This window comes from Carassius gibelio, chromosome A25 (genome assembly GCF_023724105.1).
Source record: "Carassius gibelio isolate Cgi1373 ecotype wild population from Czech Republic chromosome A25, carGib1.2-hapl.c, whole genome shotgun sequence".
Lineage (NCBI taxonomy): Eukaryota > Metazoa > Chordata > Actinopteri > Cypriniformes > Cyprinidae > Carassius > Carassius gibelio.
Window position 1 is genome coordinate 18,190,744 of NC_068395.1, and position 18,412 is coordinate 18,209,155.

General features: G+C 41.7%; 1 protein-coding gene and 1 pseudogene across 1 annotated transcript; both read right to left on the reverse strand.

Annotated features, from left to right (window-relative positions):
- Positions 1-1,940: 1,940 nt before the first annotated feature.
- LOC127946920 (GTPase IMAP family member 8-like) lies at positions 1,941-15,504 on the reverse strand (annotated as a pseudogene).
- On the reverse strand, positions 3,151-8,212 carry LOC127947405 (uncharacterized). Its single transcript, XM_052544515.1, has one exon. The coding sequence runs from the start codon at positions 7,899-7,901 to the stop codon at positions 7,038-7,040; it is 864 nt and encodes a 287-aa protein (XP_052400475.1). The 5' UTR covers positions 7,902-8,212; the 3' UTR covers positions 3,151-7,037.
- Positions 15,505-18,412: the final 2,908 nt, after the last annotated feature.

Sequence of the window (18,412 nt, forward strand, 5' to 3'; positions counted from 1 at the left end):
CAGCTACTAGAGATGAAGCAGGAGGGGGAGGAGGAGGACAAAGAAGTGAGGAAAATGTTTTAAAAAGCATGCGAGAGTTAGACGAATTGTTAATTTTGTTATGGTAGGATGTCATTTTAGCAGTGGAGACATTAGCAGAGAAGGAAGATAGGAGTGACTGATACACATTAAGGTCAGTAGTATTTTTGGACTTGCGCCACACCCTTTCAGCAGCACTAAGCTTAGAACGATGTTCGCGTAGAACATCAGATAACCAAGGGGCAGAAGGGGTGTTACGGGCTGGCCTGGAAGACAAGAGGCAAACAGTGTCTAAACAAGATGTATGAGTGGAGCAGAAAGTATCAATAGCACTGTTAGCATCCAAAGATGCAAACAGTTTAGGGGAAGGAATTGAAGATGAAACCATTGCAGATAGCCGGGAGGGTGAAAGTGTGCGTTGGTTCCATCAAAAGATAACCAGGGACCATGTTGAGGTTAAGAGTGAGGAGGAAGTGATCCGACGTGTGCAGTGGAGAAACCAGTACAAGATCAGTAGAGCAGTGGCGTGTATAAATTAGGTCCATTTGGTTGACTTATTTGTGTGTAGCAGTAGTTGAGACTTGGTTGAGATCAAAAGAGGCAAGCAGAGTGTGGAAATCAGCAAACAGAGGTTTATCTAGGTGGATGTTGAAATTTCCAAGCATAACTAGAGGAGTACCATCCTCAGGAAAGGTTGAGAGCAACACATCTAAGTCATCCAAAAGGTTACCCAGTGGTCCTGGGGGTCGATAGACAACTACAAAATGTAATTTTGAGAGGGTAGGTAACAGTAACTGAATGAGATTCAAAGGAGCTGTAGATACCCAAAGATGGTAAAGGATTAAAATTCCAATCATTAGAGATGAGCAGCCCAGTACCTCCACGTCTTCCAGTCAAACTGGGGGAGTGGGAATATGAGAAATTATTGGAGAGTGCTGCAGGTGTAGCAGTGTCCTCTGGTTTGATCCAGGTCTCTGTTAGGGCCATGTGATTAAGCTTCGAATGATTAATAATAGAAGTAAAGAAATCGGCTTTGTTTACAGCAGACTGGCAATTCCAGACACCAATAGAAAAAGAAAGTAATGTAGTTTATTTACAGGAAGTCTGACAATAGCCAACACTCCACTCTGAGATCTAGTTTCACCAGTTTTAGGCACTGTCTAAAAACTCTGTAAATGCTTTCAAAAATATCATCAGGAATTACATTTATTTTTCAGTGAGCTACTATTATCTAAATCAAAGCAATATTTGGTGTGACCACCCTTTGCTTTTAAATGAACTTTTATCCTAGACAGCTTTTTTTTCTTCTTAATGTAATAATAGAAAGACTTTATGATGGTGAGATCAGGTCTCTGCGTGGAGCACCGGCTGTTGTCAGACTCCCTCTGAATACAAAATTTCAATGGACAAATCATACAAATAAGAATAACTGGCTTGAAACTATTTTTGGGGTGAAAATACAAACATGCCTCAGACTTTTGCATAGGATATAGAATTTAATCTTAAATATCACTAACATGGAAGTAAGATATACCGTACCTCTCCCAGTGTGGGCTCAAAAAAGTATCCTTGCAGAATAATATTTCCTGATGTGCTCTTCCCAACTCCCTCTGCTCCAAGAAGCACTATCCTCACATTTGAGAGATTGTATTTTCGTTCTAGTATTGATGAAGAAGAAACAGTGTTTACTATTAAAAATTCACACCCTGAAATATAGTCATAATTATGGCTATAGTAGAGTACCAGTTTTTAATTCGATTATACACTATGTCATTATATTCATAATGATTGGGATTCAGATTTTGGTTCATTCCTCCCTTTAAATGGGAATATATATATATATATATATATATATATATATATATACTTGCAATTTCACACACATTACAAAGTAGCAATCTGTGCACATACAGTACCTTTAAGCAACTCTTTAAGGATTTGTCTTTGTTTGCTCACATTCAACTTGTTAGTACTTGCAATTTTGATCTTCTTTTCAAGCTCAGTGACTGGATCACTCATTAGTTCTGGAACATAATAACAACCACTGTTCTCCATCACCATTTTTTTCAATTTTTTCAAGGAGTTCCACAACTTGTGTGTTGTTATTGTGCTGTTTACAATTTAAAACATGATATCTGTTTCCACATTTTTCCATCACCCACTCCTGCGTCCTTCTTCTGTCTTTATACGTTCCTCAATGGTTGTATTGCCAAGCCAGTCTCCTCGAGTGAACAGCACAATTGTATGATTCCAGACATTTTCCCCAAAAAGTCTCATATGTTCCTCCACAGCAGTTTGGTAAGACTTGTTAAAAGCTGTGGCAACGGGAACAGTTAACAAAATAGCATGTGGTCCAGAAGGGCATAGATACACACTACTTCTAATTTCAAGTTTGTCCATCTCTGATGTGTTTTCAAGAGGACTGTTATAGTACCAGCCTGGAGTGTCGACCACTGTTAGCTGTCGGCCATGTACTTTAGCACGACCAATGGCACAGCGCACTGTTGTTCTTGAATCATCAACTTCAAAAGCTTCTTCCCCCAGAATGATGTTGCCTGCAGAACTTCTTGCAGCCCAAGAAGCTCCAACTATCACAGTCCTTATATCAGACAGATGTTGTTGCACAACTAAATAAGGACCATATTTAAGATTATAGCATCACATTATCAACAGTAAATATACATTATATTTTTTATATACAGCACATTGAGTCTTAACTTCTATAATAGACAATTCAGTAACACGTTCTTTGAAGCCCACATTTATAATACATTATAAAGGTATTCTTAAGGCATTAAAATCACTGAATAATGCACTATATAAAAAAACGTATAATATGTTTTTATCATCTCATAAATAATCAAGAGGAATTTTAATATCTTTTTTATTTGTGGTTATCGCTTTTAAAAGTATGATGATTTATAACACACAGTGAACATGTTGCATTCACTTAAGTTACAATGGATTATATTTCCCATAGTTGTATTATAATTTTCATATCTTGTCATTGTATAAGATCTGCCCAATCATTTTGTACAGTACATCTAATTAGTGTTTTTACTGTAAAATGACAAATACAAAGTCTTCTTTATAAAAAGGCTTTATTATGTGGTCTTATTATTTATAAAAAGTATTTTAAATCAATCAATCACCTTTATTTATATAGTGCTTTAAACAAAATACATTGCGCCAAAGCACTGAACAACATTCATTTGGAAAACAGTGTCTCAATAATGCAAAATGATAGTTAAAGGCAGTTCATCATTGAATTCAGTTATGTCATCTCTGTTCAGTTGAAATAGTGTCTGTTTTAATTTGCAATCAAGTCAACGATATCGCTGTAGATGAAGTGACCCCAACTAAGCAAGCCAGAGGCGACAGCGGCAAGGAACCGAAACTCCATCGGTGACAGAATGGAGAAAAAAACCTTGGGAGAAACCAGGCTCAGTTGGGGGGCCAGTTCTCCTCTGACCAGACGAAACCAGTAGTTCAATTCCAGACTGCAGCAAAGTCAGATTGTGCAGAAGAATCATCTGTTTCCTGTGGTCTTGTCCTGGTGCTCCTCTGAGACAAGGTCTTTACAGGGGATCTGTATCTGGGGCTCTAGTTGTCCTGGTCTCCGCTGTCTTTCAGGGCAGTAGAGGTCCTTTCTAGGTGCTGATCCACCATCTGGTCTGGATACGTACTGGATCCGGGTGACTGCAGTGACCCTCTGATCTGGACACAGACTGGATCTGGTGGCCACGGTGACCTCGGAACAAGAGAGAAACAGACAAATATTAGCGTAGATGCCATTCTTCTAATGATGTAGAAAGTACGGTGTTATGTGAAGTGTTCCGGTTCCAGTTTACCTAATTAATGCAGCCTAAAAATCCTTTAACGGATTTGGATATTAAAAGCATATTAGTATGTTATGTGTATGCCAGGTTAAAGAGATGGGTCTTTAATCTAGATTTAAACTGCAAGAGTGTGTCTGCCTCCCGAACAATGTTAGGTAGGTTATTCCAGAGTTTAGGCGCCAAATAGGAAAAGGATCTGCCGCCCGCAGTTGATTTTGATATTCTAGGTATTATCAAATTGCCTGAGTTTTGAGAACGTAGCGGACGTAGAGGAGTATAATGTAAAAGGAGCTCATTCAAATACTGAGGTGCTAAACCATTCAGGGCTTTATAAGTAATAAGCAATATTTTAAAATCTATACGATGTTTGATAGGGAGCCAGTGCAGTGTGGACAGGACCGGGCTAATATGGTCATACTTCCTGGTTCTAGTAAGAACTCTTGCTGCTGCATTTTGGACTAGCTGTAGTTTGTTTACCAAGCGTGCAGAACAACCACCCAATAAAGCATTACAGTAGTCTAACCTTGAAGTCATAAATGCATGGATTAACATTTCTGCATTTGACATTGAGAGCATAGGCCGTAATTTAGATATATTTTTGAGATGGAAAAATGCAGTTTTACAAATGCTAGAAACGTGGCTTTCTAAGGAAAGATTGCGATCAAGTAGCACACCTAGGTTCCTAACTGATGACGAAGAATTGATAGAGCAACCATCAAGTCTTAGACAGTGTTCTAGGTTATTACAAGTAGAGTTTTTAGGCCCTATGATTAACACCTCTGTTTTTTCTGAATTTAGCAGTAAGAAATTACTCGTCATCCAATTTTTTATATCGACTATGCATTCCATTAGTTTTTCAAATTGGTGTGTTTCACCGGGCTGCGAGGAAATATAGAGCTGCGTATCATCAGCATAACAGTGAAAGCTAACACCATGTTTCCTGATGATATCTCCCAAGGGTAACATATAAAGCGTGAAGAGTAGCGGCCCTAGAACTGAGCCTTGAGGTACTCCATACTGCACTTGTGATCGATATGATACATCTTCATTCACTGCTACGAACTGATGGCGGTCATATAAGTACGATTTAAACCATGCTAATGCACTTCCACTGATGCCAACAAAGTGTTCAAGTCTATGCAAAAGAATGTTGTGGTCAATTGTGTCAAACGCAGCACTAAGATCCAATAAAACTAATAGAGAGATACACCCACGATCAGATGATAAGAGCAGATCATTTGTAACTCTAAGGAGAGCAGTTTCAGTACTATGATACGGTCTAAATCCTGACTGGAAATCCTCACATATACCATTTTTCTCTAAGAAGGAATATAATTGTGAGGATACCACCTTTTCTAGTATCTTGGACAGAAAAGGGAGATTCGAGATTGGTCTATAATTAACTAGTTCTCTGGGGTCAAGTTGTGGCTTTTTTATGAGAGGCTTAATAACAGCCAGTTTGAAGGTTTTGGGGACATGTCCTAATAACAATGAGGAATTAATAATAGTCAGAAGAGGACCTATGACTTCTGGAAGCACCTCTTTTAAGAGCTTAGATGGTATAGGGTCTAACATACATGTTGTAAGTTTAGATGATTTAACAAGTTTATACAATTCTTCCTCTCCTATAGTAGAGAATGAGTGGAACTGTTCGTCAGGGGGTCTATAGTGCACTGTCTGATGCGAAACTGTAGCTGACGGCTGAATGGTTGCAATTTTATCTCTAATAGTATCGATTTTAGAAGTAAAGTAGTTCATAAAGTCATTATTGCTGTGGTGTTGGGAAATGTCAACACTTGTTGAGGCTTTATTTTTCGTTAATTTAGCCACTGTATTGAATAAATACCTGGGGTTATGTTTGTTTTCTTCTAAAAGAGAAGAAAAGTAATCAGATCTAGCGGTTTTTAATGCTTTTCTGTAGGATATGCTACTTTCCCGCCAAGCAATACGAAATACCTCTAGTTTTGTTTTCCTCCAGCTGCGCTCCATTTTTCGGGCTGCTCTCTTTAGGGTGCGAGTATGCTCATTATACCATGGTGTCAAACTGTTTTCCTAAACCTTTCTTAAGCGTAAAGGAGCAACTGTATTTAAAGTGCTAGAAAAGAGAGAGTCCATAGTTTCTGTTACATCATCAAGTTGTTCTGAGGTTTTGGATATGCTAAGGAATTCGGATACATCAGGAAGATAACTTAAAAAGCAGTCTTTTGTGGTAGAAGTGATGGTTCTTCGATACTTGTAACAAGAAGTAGAATTTACAATTTTGGCTATATGAAGTTTACACAGAACTAAATAATGATCTGAGATATCATCACTTGGCTGAATAATTTCAACACTATCAACATCAATTCCATGTGACAGTATTAAATCTAGAGTATGATTTCGACAATGAGTAGGTCCTGAAACGTGTTGTCTAACACCAATAGAGTTCAGAATGTCTATAAATGCTGATCCCAATACATCTTTTTCATTATCGACATGGATATTAAAATCACCAACTATTAAGACTTTATCTGCAGCCAGAACTAACTCGGATGTAAAATCACCAAACTCTGTAATAAAGTCTGTATGGTGCCCTGGTGGCCTGTATACAGTAGCCAGTACAAACATAACAGGGGATTTATCATTAACATTGGTTTCTCTGGATAATGTTATATGAAGCACCATTACTTCAAACGAGTTATACTTGAAGCCTGCCCTCTGAGAAATCCTGAAAACGTTATTATAAATTGAAGCAACACCTCCCCCTTTGCCTTTTAGACGCGGCTCGTGTTTATAACAATATTCTTGGGGGGTGGACTCATTTAAAATAATGTAATCATCAGATTTTAGCCAGGTTTCTGTCAAGCAGAGCACATCTATATTATGATCAGTTATCATATTATTTACAAAAAGTGTTTTCGTAGAAATGGATCTGATATTCAATAAGCCAATCTTTATCATTTGTTTATCCATATTGCATTTGTTTTTTATTTGTTGAACCTCAATTAAATTGTTAACCTTAACTTGGTTTGGACGTTTTTTGTATTTTCTAGTTCGTGGAACAGACACAGTCTCTATAGTGTGATATCTAGGTGAAAGAGTCTCTATGTGCTGAGAATTAACTGACCTCTGTGACGGGAGGCAGCTAGCAGACGGTCGGTTTAGCCAGTCTGTCTGCTTCCTGACCTGGGCCCCAGTTAGTCAAGTATAAACACTAAGACTATTTGCCATATTTCTAGACAGAAGAGTGGCGCCACCCCAGGAGGGATGAAGACCATCTCTTTTAAACAGGTCAGGTCTGCCCCAAAAGCTCGTCCAATTGTCTATATAACCTATGTTATTCTGTGGGCACCACTTAGACATCCAGCCATTGAGTGATGACAATCTGCTATGCATCTCATCACCACGGTAAGCAGGGAGGGGACCAGAGCATATTACAGTGTCTGACATCGTGCTTGCAAGTTCACACACCTCTTTAAAGTTATTTTTAGTGATCTCCGACTGGCGAAGTCGAACATCATTAGCGCCGGCATGAATAACAATCTTACTGTATTTACGTTTAGCATTAGCCAGCACTTTTAAATTTGCCAAGATGTCAGGCGCTCTGGCTCCCGGTAAACATTTGACTATGGTGGCTGGTGTCTCTATATTCACGTTCCGTACAATAGAATCACCAATAACTAGAGCACTTTCATCAGGTTTCTCAGTGGGTGCATCACTGAGTGGGGAGAACCTGTTTAATGTTTTGATCGGAACAGAAGAGCGGTGTTTTGACCCACGACTACGCTGCCTCACCGTCACCCAGTTGCCCTGCTGCAGGGGCTCTGCTGGAACCGGACAATGTACAGGAATCCCTGAGCTAGACGCATCCAAAGCCATATCTAGAGCCCTAACATTCTTACTGTCCTCAATTAAAGTTTGGATGCGTGTCTCTAATTCTGAAATCTTCTCTGTCAGCCTAACTGTTTCCCTGCATTTATCACATGTGAATCCCTCATCAGCGACAGAGATAGATAAACTGTACATGTGGCAAGAGGTGCAAATAACAATTGTAGGAGAAGCCATTACTCACCGTGCTTGATGAAATATTCTTACTGCGGTTGTTTGATGAACTTGTGGAAAACTGCAGCGTGAGAGAGGAGAGGAGAGGAGAAAAGAAAACGCTAATGACAAGCTAACGAGTGCTAACGCTTTGCAGGTGTACTGCAGTCACGGAAGAGTGAACGATCAAAGTTAATCTGATAAGATTGATCGGTAATATCAGAAATATGGTGTGAATTAAGTTATATTTTACAATTAAAAAAAAACAAACAAACAGACAGTGATAGTAAGAAAGATTATAGAGAAAAAATATAAAATAAAAACAGCTACATGGAGCTATGACTAGCTACAGAAGGCCAACAGGAAGTAGAGAAAACACTGTCCAACAGCGACACCAACAGATTTTAAAGTTTGCTTTAAGTAACTTCACTTTACTTAAGCAGACAAAGACAGCTTATAATAATAATAATAATGAATTTTCCTCAAACAGCCATAAAATAAGTTATCAGATCAGATGAATGCGTACACATTTGTTTTAAACTATTTTAATTGTAATATATGGTTATTTTGATGGTACGATTTGGACAACTGTTAATAAATTTCTTTGCTACTACTACAACTAGCAGTCATTGAATTATTAGTAGTATATCTGCTAAATATCTGCTAACACTTCATTTTGGTGGTGCCCCAACAAGACATTCTACTGACTATTAGCAATTTTGCAAGTACGTCAGTTTATTCTACCAACCCTTACCTTAAGTTAAATCTATATACAATACTCTAAATGAGAGTTAGTTTGAATGTAGTTACAAAGTTGCTTATAGTCAATGGATCAATCGTGGGCCAGGTGTCTCATCTGGTTGCCTGTTGGCGGCAACATTGCTCAACAGTTGCCCCATGTATCATCAGCCTAAGGGGACCATAAAAATAAAATGTAATGTAATATCAAAAAAAAAAAAAAAAAAAGAAAAAGTTACTTACTGTTAGCAGAATGTTTAAAGTGTTACTAAAAAAACATTTGAAAGCATTACAACTAATCTTAAACTAGCTCACAGCAATATTAAATTAGCATTAACCTCACAGGAAACACTCAAAAACCACACGACTCCTAACCACTCACAAGATATTGTGCAGATCTTATATAAACAATGTCACGATATGAGATATTTCATTATAAATGAAGTGGATTTAGTACATTTCATTTATCAAAATGATTCTGATTCTGATTGTCTTCTCTTCTGATTCTGATAAATGAAGTGGATTTAATATGGTATTAATTGTGTATTATATAAATAAACTCTTATATTTTATAAACACAAAACCATAAGTATAATGATGTATTATAATTTATGTTATAATCTCATTGTCACGGAGACGAACCCCGTGATTCCCTCTACTGGCCAGCAGAGGGCTCCATCTCCGGAATATTGACACTCACGCACTCACTCACAACTACACTTCCCATCTACCACCTGCATTGGACTCTGATCACCACACAGGTGCAGCTCATTTGTACTGCTATATAAGCTGCACAACTACATCAGTTTAACGCGAAGTCTTGTTTTGCTCCGGCTGACATTTCCAAGCGTTATTTCCCGTGTTTGATTTCCCGTTTACCAGTTCTGTTTGTTTGCCGTTCCTTGAACCATTGCTGCCCGCCTCCTGACCTTGGATTGTTTATTGGACTCTGAATATTGCCTGTGATCCCGATCTATTGCCTGTGTTTGACGACGATTCTGGTTATCTCTACTGTTGTGTTTGCTGGTTTTGACCCCTGCCTGTACGACCATGAGTTGTTTATTAAAGTTTGCAAGATGGATTCCCCGTCTGGTGATGACTCATTACAGAAGACTTCGCCACAACCGAATCCAGCGGCTTACGATCATCTGTGTGCTACAATGGCAGCCCAGGCAAGTCAAATTGCTGCTAACCAGCATCAATTGAATCATTTGTCTTCGATCACAGAGGAACTGGTAAAGGCTGTTGAAAGCCTCCACAGCACTGCCGTAACGTCACCACCACCGGCAGCTGCCGCCATTGCCCACGCGGCAGGAACGCCAGCGCAAGTTAATCCACGACTGGCTTACCCGGAGAAATTTGACGGGGATTCTACCAAGTGTAAGGGCTTCCTACTGCAATGCTCGCTGTTCATCGAGCAACAACCCAGCCTTTACCCTACTGATGCTGGTAAGATCGCCTTAGTTTGCTCACTATTAACGAGAAGAGCTTTGGAATGGATAACGGCTGCATGGCGCGAGGATGGAACAGCGTTCACCACTCTCACTGAATTTCTAGTGCGATTCCGTGAGGTGTTTGATCACCCCCGAGAGGGGAAAGGAGCGGTGAGCGTCTGCTTGAGTTGTCGCAGGGAGAATTAACAGCAGCGGAATATGCCATGAACTTTCGTACACTGGCTGCTCAAACGTCATGGGTGAGTGACACGCTGAAAGCATTATTTCGCAAGGGGCTTAATCACGAACTGCAAACCGAACTCGCTTGCCGTGATGAGGGGAGAACCCTGAATGATTTCATTTCGCTATCACCATTGACCATCTACAACGCTCTCGCCGTGTCAGCGCTCAACGCCTCTTCCCCGTTACGACAACACGATCCGCTGAAACTACAGAGCCCATGGAGATCAACTCCTATCATCTGACGGCTGAGGAACGTCAACGCCGCATATCTAACCGACCCTGTCTCTACTGTGGCTCTCCGGGGCATCAACGAATTACTTGCCCGTCATGTCGCTCTTCTTGCACTTCTAAATCGGTGAGTGCATCTTTAAATTCAGTCAGTCCCCTAAACTGTGTCTCAGTCCCTCTTGTAATCAAGACTAACAACGATTGTGTGGCTACCACTGCTCTACTTGACTCAGTAGCAGCTGGGAATTTTATCTCTGAAGAATTTGCCAAAAAGAATAACATTTCTCTAATTTCATGTACTAATCCTTTGTCTGTAGCCACAATAGATGGACGCCCTTTGGGGTCTGGACTGATTACTCACCTCACTCAAGAACTGCTAATGTTTACCAGTCTGCTACATCAAGAAACCATTCAATTCTACATGCTCCCTGTATCTAACACTCCTGTTATTTTGGGCTTGCCCTGGCTCAGACTGCATGACCCTCATGTATCGTGGAGAGAGGGACAAATTCTTAGATGGAGCACCCAGTGTCAGAAATCATGCCTTCCAACCATCTCTCCCATGCCTGTGCAAGTCGTCACGTTAGACTCGGAGTCCACCAGCATTCCCAATCTGCCCAAGTAGTATCACGATCTCGCCACCGCCTTCAGCAAGGTACAAGCAAACACATTACCACCACACCGCAGTCACGATTGTGCCATTGATCTAACTCCAGGTTCCTCACCACCCCGGGGCCGAGTATTTCCATTATCATTACCCGAGTCAGAAGCTATAGCCAAGTACATCGAAGAGGAGCTGGAGAAGGGGTTCATACGTCCATCCACTTCTCCTGCTTCAGCTGGCTTCTTCTTTGTCCGTAAGAAGGATGGAGGTTTGCGCCCTTGCATCGATTATTGAGGACTCAACGAGATAACGGTAAAGTTTCGCTATCCACTTCCACTCGTGCCCTCTGCATTAGAACCGCTATGAACTGCACAATACTACACCAAATTGGATTTGCGCTGCGCATACAACTTAATCCGCATTAGGGAGGGGGACGAGTGGAGAACAGCTTTCTCAACCACCAATGGGCACTTCGAATACCGGGTTATGCCGTTCGGACTGGTCAATAGTCCTTCGGTTTTCCAATCATTTGTCAATGACATCTTCAGAGACATGTTAAACAAGACTGTTATCGTATACATTGACGATATCTTGATCTATTCAGATACCCTGGAGGAACATATCCAACATGTGAGGGCCGTGCTGCAGTGACTCATTGAACACCAACTCTATGCCAAGGCGGAGAAGTGTGAATTCCATACCACCTCTACCACCTTCCTGGGGTACGTCATCAGTCCAGAGGGGGTCGCCATGGATGAGAGCAAAGTCAACGCCGTTCTCAAATGGCCCGAACCCAAAACACTAAAGGAACTCCAAAGCTTTTTGGGGTTTGCTAATTTCTACCGCCGTTTCATCAGAAACTTCAGCTCTGTGGTCAGTCCCCTCACGTCAATGGTCAAAAAAGGAACCCATCGGCTACACTGGTCAGAGGCTGCCCTCCAAGCATTCCAAGAACTAAAAAGACGGTTTGTGACTGCTCCCATACTCCACCATCCTGACCCATCTCTTCCGTTTCTCGTAGAAAGTGGACGCCTCCAACACTGGTATTGGGGCTATTCTCTCTCAACGCCAGAGTTCTACCGCTAAACTCCACCCATGTGCCTTTTACTCCCGCAAACTCAATGCTGCTGAACGTAACTACGACGTAGGGGACCGTGAGCTCCTCGCCATGAAGGCGGCCTTCGAGGAGTGGAGACACTGGCTGGAGGGGGCCAACTTTCCTTTCACTGTACTAACAGATCATAAGAACCTTGAGTATTTGCGCTCAGCCAAGCGCCTCAATCCACGGCAGGCAAGATGGTCATTGTTTTTCTCCCGATTCGACTTTTCAGTTACCTACCGTCCGGGCTCCAAGAACACAAAGGCAGATGCGCTATCGCGTATTCACGAAGATGAACAGATCTCATCCGAACCTGAATCCATACTTCCTTTCAAGGTAATAATTGCACCCGTACAATGGGACATCATGACGCTTATCCAGCAACACAACTCTCAACATGCACCTCCAACAACTTGCCCTCCTGATAAGGTTTATGTACCACCCACTCTACGCGATCAAATACTCAACCACACACACTGTCTGCCCGCATCCGGCCATCCAGGTATCACGGCCACCATTCATCTGCTTCAGAACCGGTTCTGGTGGGAATCATTACCCAAAGACACCACTGCCTTCATCCAACAATGCCAAACCTGTAATGCGCACAAAACTCCACACCAATTGCCAGCCGGATTACTCCAACCACTCCCTATCCCACAACGACCTTGGTCCCACATTGCAATAGACTTTATCACTGATCTACCTGTCTCTCAAGGTAACACTGTCGTGCTTACTGTGATTGATCGATTCTCCAAAGCCTGCCGCCTTATTCCCCTGCCCAAACTGCCTACTGCTCTGCAAACTGCTGAACTACTCTTTAACTGGGTCTTCCGTCTCTACGGGCTACCTGAAGATATCGTCTCTGATAGAGGCCCTCAGTTCACGTCTCGTCTCTGGAAAGCCTTCTTCCAAGCCCTCGATGTAAACGTGAGCCTGACCTCCGGTTACCACCCTCAATCCAACGGTCAGGTCGAAAGACTCAATCAGGAACTCACCCGGTTCCTGAGATCATACTGTAGTTCCAACCAAGAAGATTGGGCCCAGTACCTCCTTTGGGCTGAGTACGCACAGAACTCTCTGGTCAAGCCAGCTACTGGTATCACCCCCTTTAAATCCATCCTAGGCTATCAGCCTCCCATGTTTCCCTGGTCCGGGGAACCCACCGACGTACCCGCCGTCACGGACTGGCTGCAACGCAGTGAGGAGACTTGGAACCAAGCCCATGTACATCTTCAACGAGCCATCCGTCATCAAAAGGAAAATGCTGACCACTGTCGGCGTCCTGGGCCTGTATACCAACCAGGACAATGGGTGTGGCTCTCTACCCGAGATCTCCGTCTTCGACTACCCTGCAAGAAGTTGAGTCCTAGGTACGTGGGTCCATTCAAAATTACACATCAGATCACTCCTGTTTCATTCCGTCTTGCATTACCTGACACCTATCGTATTTCTCCCACGTTTCATGTATCTCTGCTCAAGCCCGCTGTTGCCCCTGGAGAGGAGGGAGAGGGGAGGTCCCGTGAGCAGAGTCCCCAGCCCGTCCAGATTGAGACTGAGGAAACTTACCAGGTGCGAGAACTTCTTAACTCCAGACGACGTGGACGCATCCTGCAGTATCTGGTCGACTGGGAGGGGTACGGTCCGGAGGAACAATCCTGGGTCAATGCTGACGACATACTAGACCCCAACCTCATCACTGAGTTTCATCGGTTACACCCGGAGAGACCGGCCCCTCAACCACGCGGTAGACCCCGACGTCGTCTACCATCTCGCGCCAGGAGTCGCTCGCAGGGAGGGGGCTCTGTCACGGAGATGAACCCTGTGATTCCCTCTACTGGCCAGCAGAGGGCTCCATCTCCGGAATATTGACACTCATGCACTCACTCACAACTACACTTCCCATCTACCCCGTGCATTGGACTCTGATCACCACACAGGTGCAGCTCATTTGTACTGCTATATAAGCTGCACAACTACATCAGTTTAACGCGAAGTCTTGTTTTGCTCCGGCTGACATTTCCAAGCGTTATTTCCCGTGTTTGGTTTCCCGTTTACCAGTTCTGTTTGTTTGCCGTTCCTTGAACCATTGCTGCCCGCCTCCTGACCTTGGATTGTTTATTGGACTCTGAATATTGCCTGTGATCCCGATCTATTGCCTGTGTTTGACGACGATTCTGGTTATCTCTACTGTTGTGTTTGCTGGTTTTGACCCCTGCCTGTACGACCACGAGTTGTTTATTAAAGCTTGCAAGATGGATTCCCCGTCTGGTGATGACTCATTACACTCATATTTAAGAGATGATTCAACATATTATAAGGTTTTTTATAATGCAGTATGCATTCATTATAATAACCTAAGAATACCCTTATAATGTATTATCAATATGGGCTTCATACAAAGTGTTAGCTATAATTACAATGCACTTTTTTTTTTTTTTTACCTCTGTTGTCCGCTTGAAGTTTAGTCGTTTGTTTTCCTTCAATGAGTATTTTTTGTTTGTCTCTTTCCTGTGTTTTTTCTTTCTGAATCAATGCAGATATGCTTTGGCTGATTTTAAGACATTGGTCCTTGTTTTGTGCCACCATTTTCTCGATCTTTTCCAGCAGTGTGATCACTTGAGTGTTGTCACTCTGGTTGTTAATATTAAGAATGTGGTATCTGTTGTGACACCTCCCTAATAGCTGTTGGAGATCTGGCCATTTTCTGACCTTGTTTTTCAAAGAGCTCTCATCACATGGTTCAGTAGAAGTGAACAACACAATAATGTGTTTCCAGACTTCATTAGACAAAAACTAAATTTGTTGTTCCAGAGTAATTCTATAGATATTTGGAAATGCAAAATCAACAGGTATGACCAGAAGGAAGGCGTGAGGTCCAGGAGGACATAAGGTTGGGCTTCTTAGAATTTCCAGTCTATCAAACTGTGGAGTATTTTCTATATTATAATGCCACCACCAGCCTGGTGTGTCAACCACAGTCAGATGTCTTCTGTGCACGTCTCCTGTAGCTTGAACAGATCGTGCAGTTCTTCTACTAATATCAAAAGCAATTCTCCCCAAAATTATGTTTCCTGCTGAACTTTTTCCACTTGCTTCTTCCCCCCCCCCAACTCTCGACCCCCAATCATTAATATTCTTATCTCAGATAGTCTTGTATCTAAAAAAAAAAAGTTATTCTTCTGTCATGAATTTGTTTAAAAAAAACAGTTAATTGTAAGCAAACGGAAAGTACACAAAAAGAGGATTTGAAAACTTACTGGATACAGAGGTACAGTCTTCCATTGTCCTGTTTTCTTACAATTTATTTTTATTTTATTTCTTTATTTTTGTCTTTGCTATAGTTTCTAAGGGCCCTATCTTGCACCCAGCGCAATTGACTTTGTACACCGACACATGTGTCATTCCTATTTTGCACCCGCGCAAAGCGCGCTTTTTCCCTCCACAGAAGCACGTCGCTAAACTAGTGAATGAACTTGCGCTCCCTGGGCAGTTCAGCGCAAAAAAGGAGGCGTGTTCCGGCGCAAACAATCCCTGGTGCTATTTTGCTGTTCCATTAAACAATTGCGCCACTGACCAGAAAAAACCTAGTCTAAAGTCAGTGGCGCGTTGCGTGTTGTTCATTATGCTATTTTAAGGGCGCATGCTTGACCATAATGTATAGCGTGCACAACGTGCATACACTTTGCTCATGTAATCTACACAGATGCAACAGTTGCAAATCATAAATTGTTACACTAAAAAATATTAACACGTGAGATGACGGAAATCATTGTGGTGTGCCACGAAGATGTGAAAAAATAGGCATAAATCTAGCTTACAAATTTTTCAGGCTAATTTTAGTAATTAAGGATCAGACCTGTTGGCCAAATAGTGGCAAGACATGTGTATATAAGGACATCTGACAAATTGTGGCTATTTCCTCCCACGCCTGTTTAACCGACGCTATTATGGGTGGGTTTCTCCCATCCCCATACAACTCAACTTCTCTGTCTTTCACTGCTCTAACAAGAACATCAGTCTGCTCGGCTGTGAACCGCTCCTGGCGTGCGCCTGGTAAATAGCTACGCCATAATAATAGCAATCTATAATGGAACTTGCGCACCTGCTTTTAAAGGGAATTTTGGATGACGCTCTGATTGGTTTATTTCACGTTACGCCCAAACCACACCTATGAATAATGAAGCTACTTCAGACCAACCCATTTTAGATTTGCGCCGGGCGCAAGGGCCATTTATCCTGCCGGGAAAATAGCAACAGCACCGAGACCCGCCCACAAAGTTACTTGCGCTTCGCGCTTTGACACTTGCGTTTCAGATCGTTAAAATAGGGCCCTCTATGTTGTTACTGCTGCTGAACATTAACATTATTTTACAAGACATAAACCAAAAAAAAATGCTTTGTTGTCATGTACAGCAGTGTTGGATCTGTATATACTTCTACCAGCTCACATTATTTTTAAGCAAGCCTTTGTAACAGATCCCTGAACTATGAAAAAAGAAGTATAAAACTATAAATTTGTCAAATAGCTTGTTTTTTGTCCGTCAAAACACGAACCTGTCTTTCCGTCTGGTGTTACATGAAATTGAAACAGTTGTTGAAGCTAGGGTTGCCAGGTCCAATACATTTTCCACCCCATTGACAGCTCAAGAAGAAACCCAGTTTTCCCCCTTGTCCAATCAGAGTCAACTACTGGATTCCCACAAAGGGGAAAGGTTACCACCTACTCTGATACAAATACTTCTAGGTACAGCATATGTATTAAAGTAATGACTTGTATCTTCTCTTCTCTTCTCTTCTTGCGAGATGTAGGAGAATGGTGGAGAAGAACGTTTCAGTTTCAACTGTCCGCTTAAAAAAAAAAATTCTTTACTTGTTTTCTTTATTTTTTCCACTTTTCAAAAAGTATTCTTATTAAGTTAGTTTTTGGTTTGTGTCTTTTTTTTATTTTTTATTAATTGGCGAGTGTGAGAATGGGATCACTCCCAGGTGAGCGTGCACCATCTCCTTCACTCCGCTATGGTGTCAGGTGTGTGCCGGAACAGGGAGTTACGGTGGAAAGTGTGCTATTAGCAGTGGGAGAACAAATCGTTTGCGAAAACATATCTTCGGCTTCTAGGATGAACAAAGAGTTTTTTTTTCTTAAAGAGGAGCGACTTGTTGCGAAACTTATTGAGAGTTGTGATTAATGAAGGCTTCTGTCCAGTCCTCCCTTTGGCTACGTTAACGACTAAGATGATTATTCCGAATGTGCCGCCGTTTATTCCCGATGACGTTTTTGAGAGAGAGCCCGTTAGGTTTGGAAGAATCGCGAGCCCGTTAAAAAATCATATCACTGGGTTGTAAAAGTTCGGAACTGAAACATGTGATGTCATTTCGACAACAAGTCTTCATGTTTTTAAAAGAGCCAACGCTGGACATATCGTTTTGGGTCATGGAAGAAGGTTAGTCATTTATGATTTATACTTCTACAGCTGGTTTAAAGTGCTTTGAGTGTGGTGACGTAGGCCACAAACGAACTGCTTGTCCTCATAGAGTTCAAGTGAACATGAATGAGGAGGATAACGTTGATAATGTAGTATCTGATGTAAATGAGCCGACTGGAGACAATAGTCAAATAGAATGAACGGAAATGGTAACCGAACAGGCTGTGGCTGAAGTACATGAGAGTGATAATGAAGGAATTGTGGTTCAGGAAAATGCAGTATAAGATGAAAGTCAGTCTATAGTTGTACAAAATGATATGGATGAGAATTTTTTGAGTCTTGCGACTGCAAGCACTAGCGAGGTTGGGATGTTTAATCAGAAAATGGAATGTACTGTAGAAGGTCTACTAGAGGATGAAAATAAGGCAGATATGAGGGATGAGGATACATACTCACAAATGTCAGGTTTTTCAGAAGCATGTTCTCAAATGGAAGAGGGTAATTTTTATTCTCTACAAGAGATAAATTATTTTTTGGATGAGGCATTTGGAAGAGCAGTAGAAATTAGTGACTTTTTTCAGATACTGAGAAATTTGTGAAATCTGTGATTAAATTACAGCGTACTGTTGGGTTGGATGAACTACTTGGGTTGGGGACACATTCGGTGCAGCTCGAGCTCGAGGCCGTGGAGAAGCAGATTCGCTACTCTATCCGGAACTGCTTCGCACCCCTCCGCGAGACAGGATGCGACGCTGTGATCATCGGAG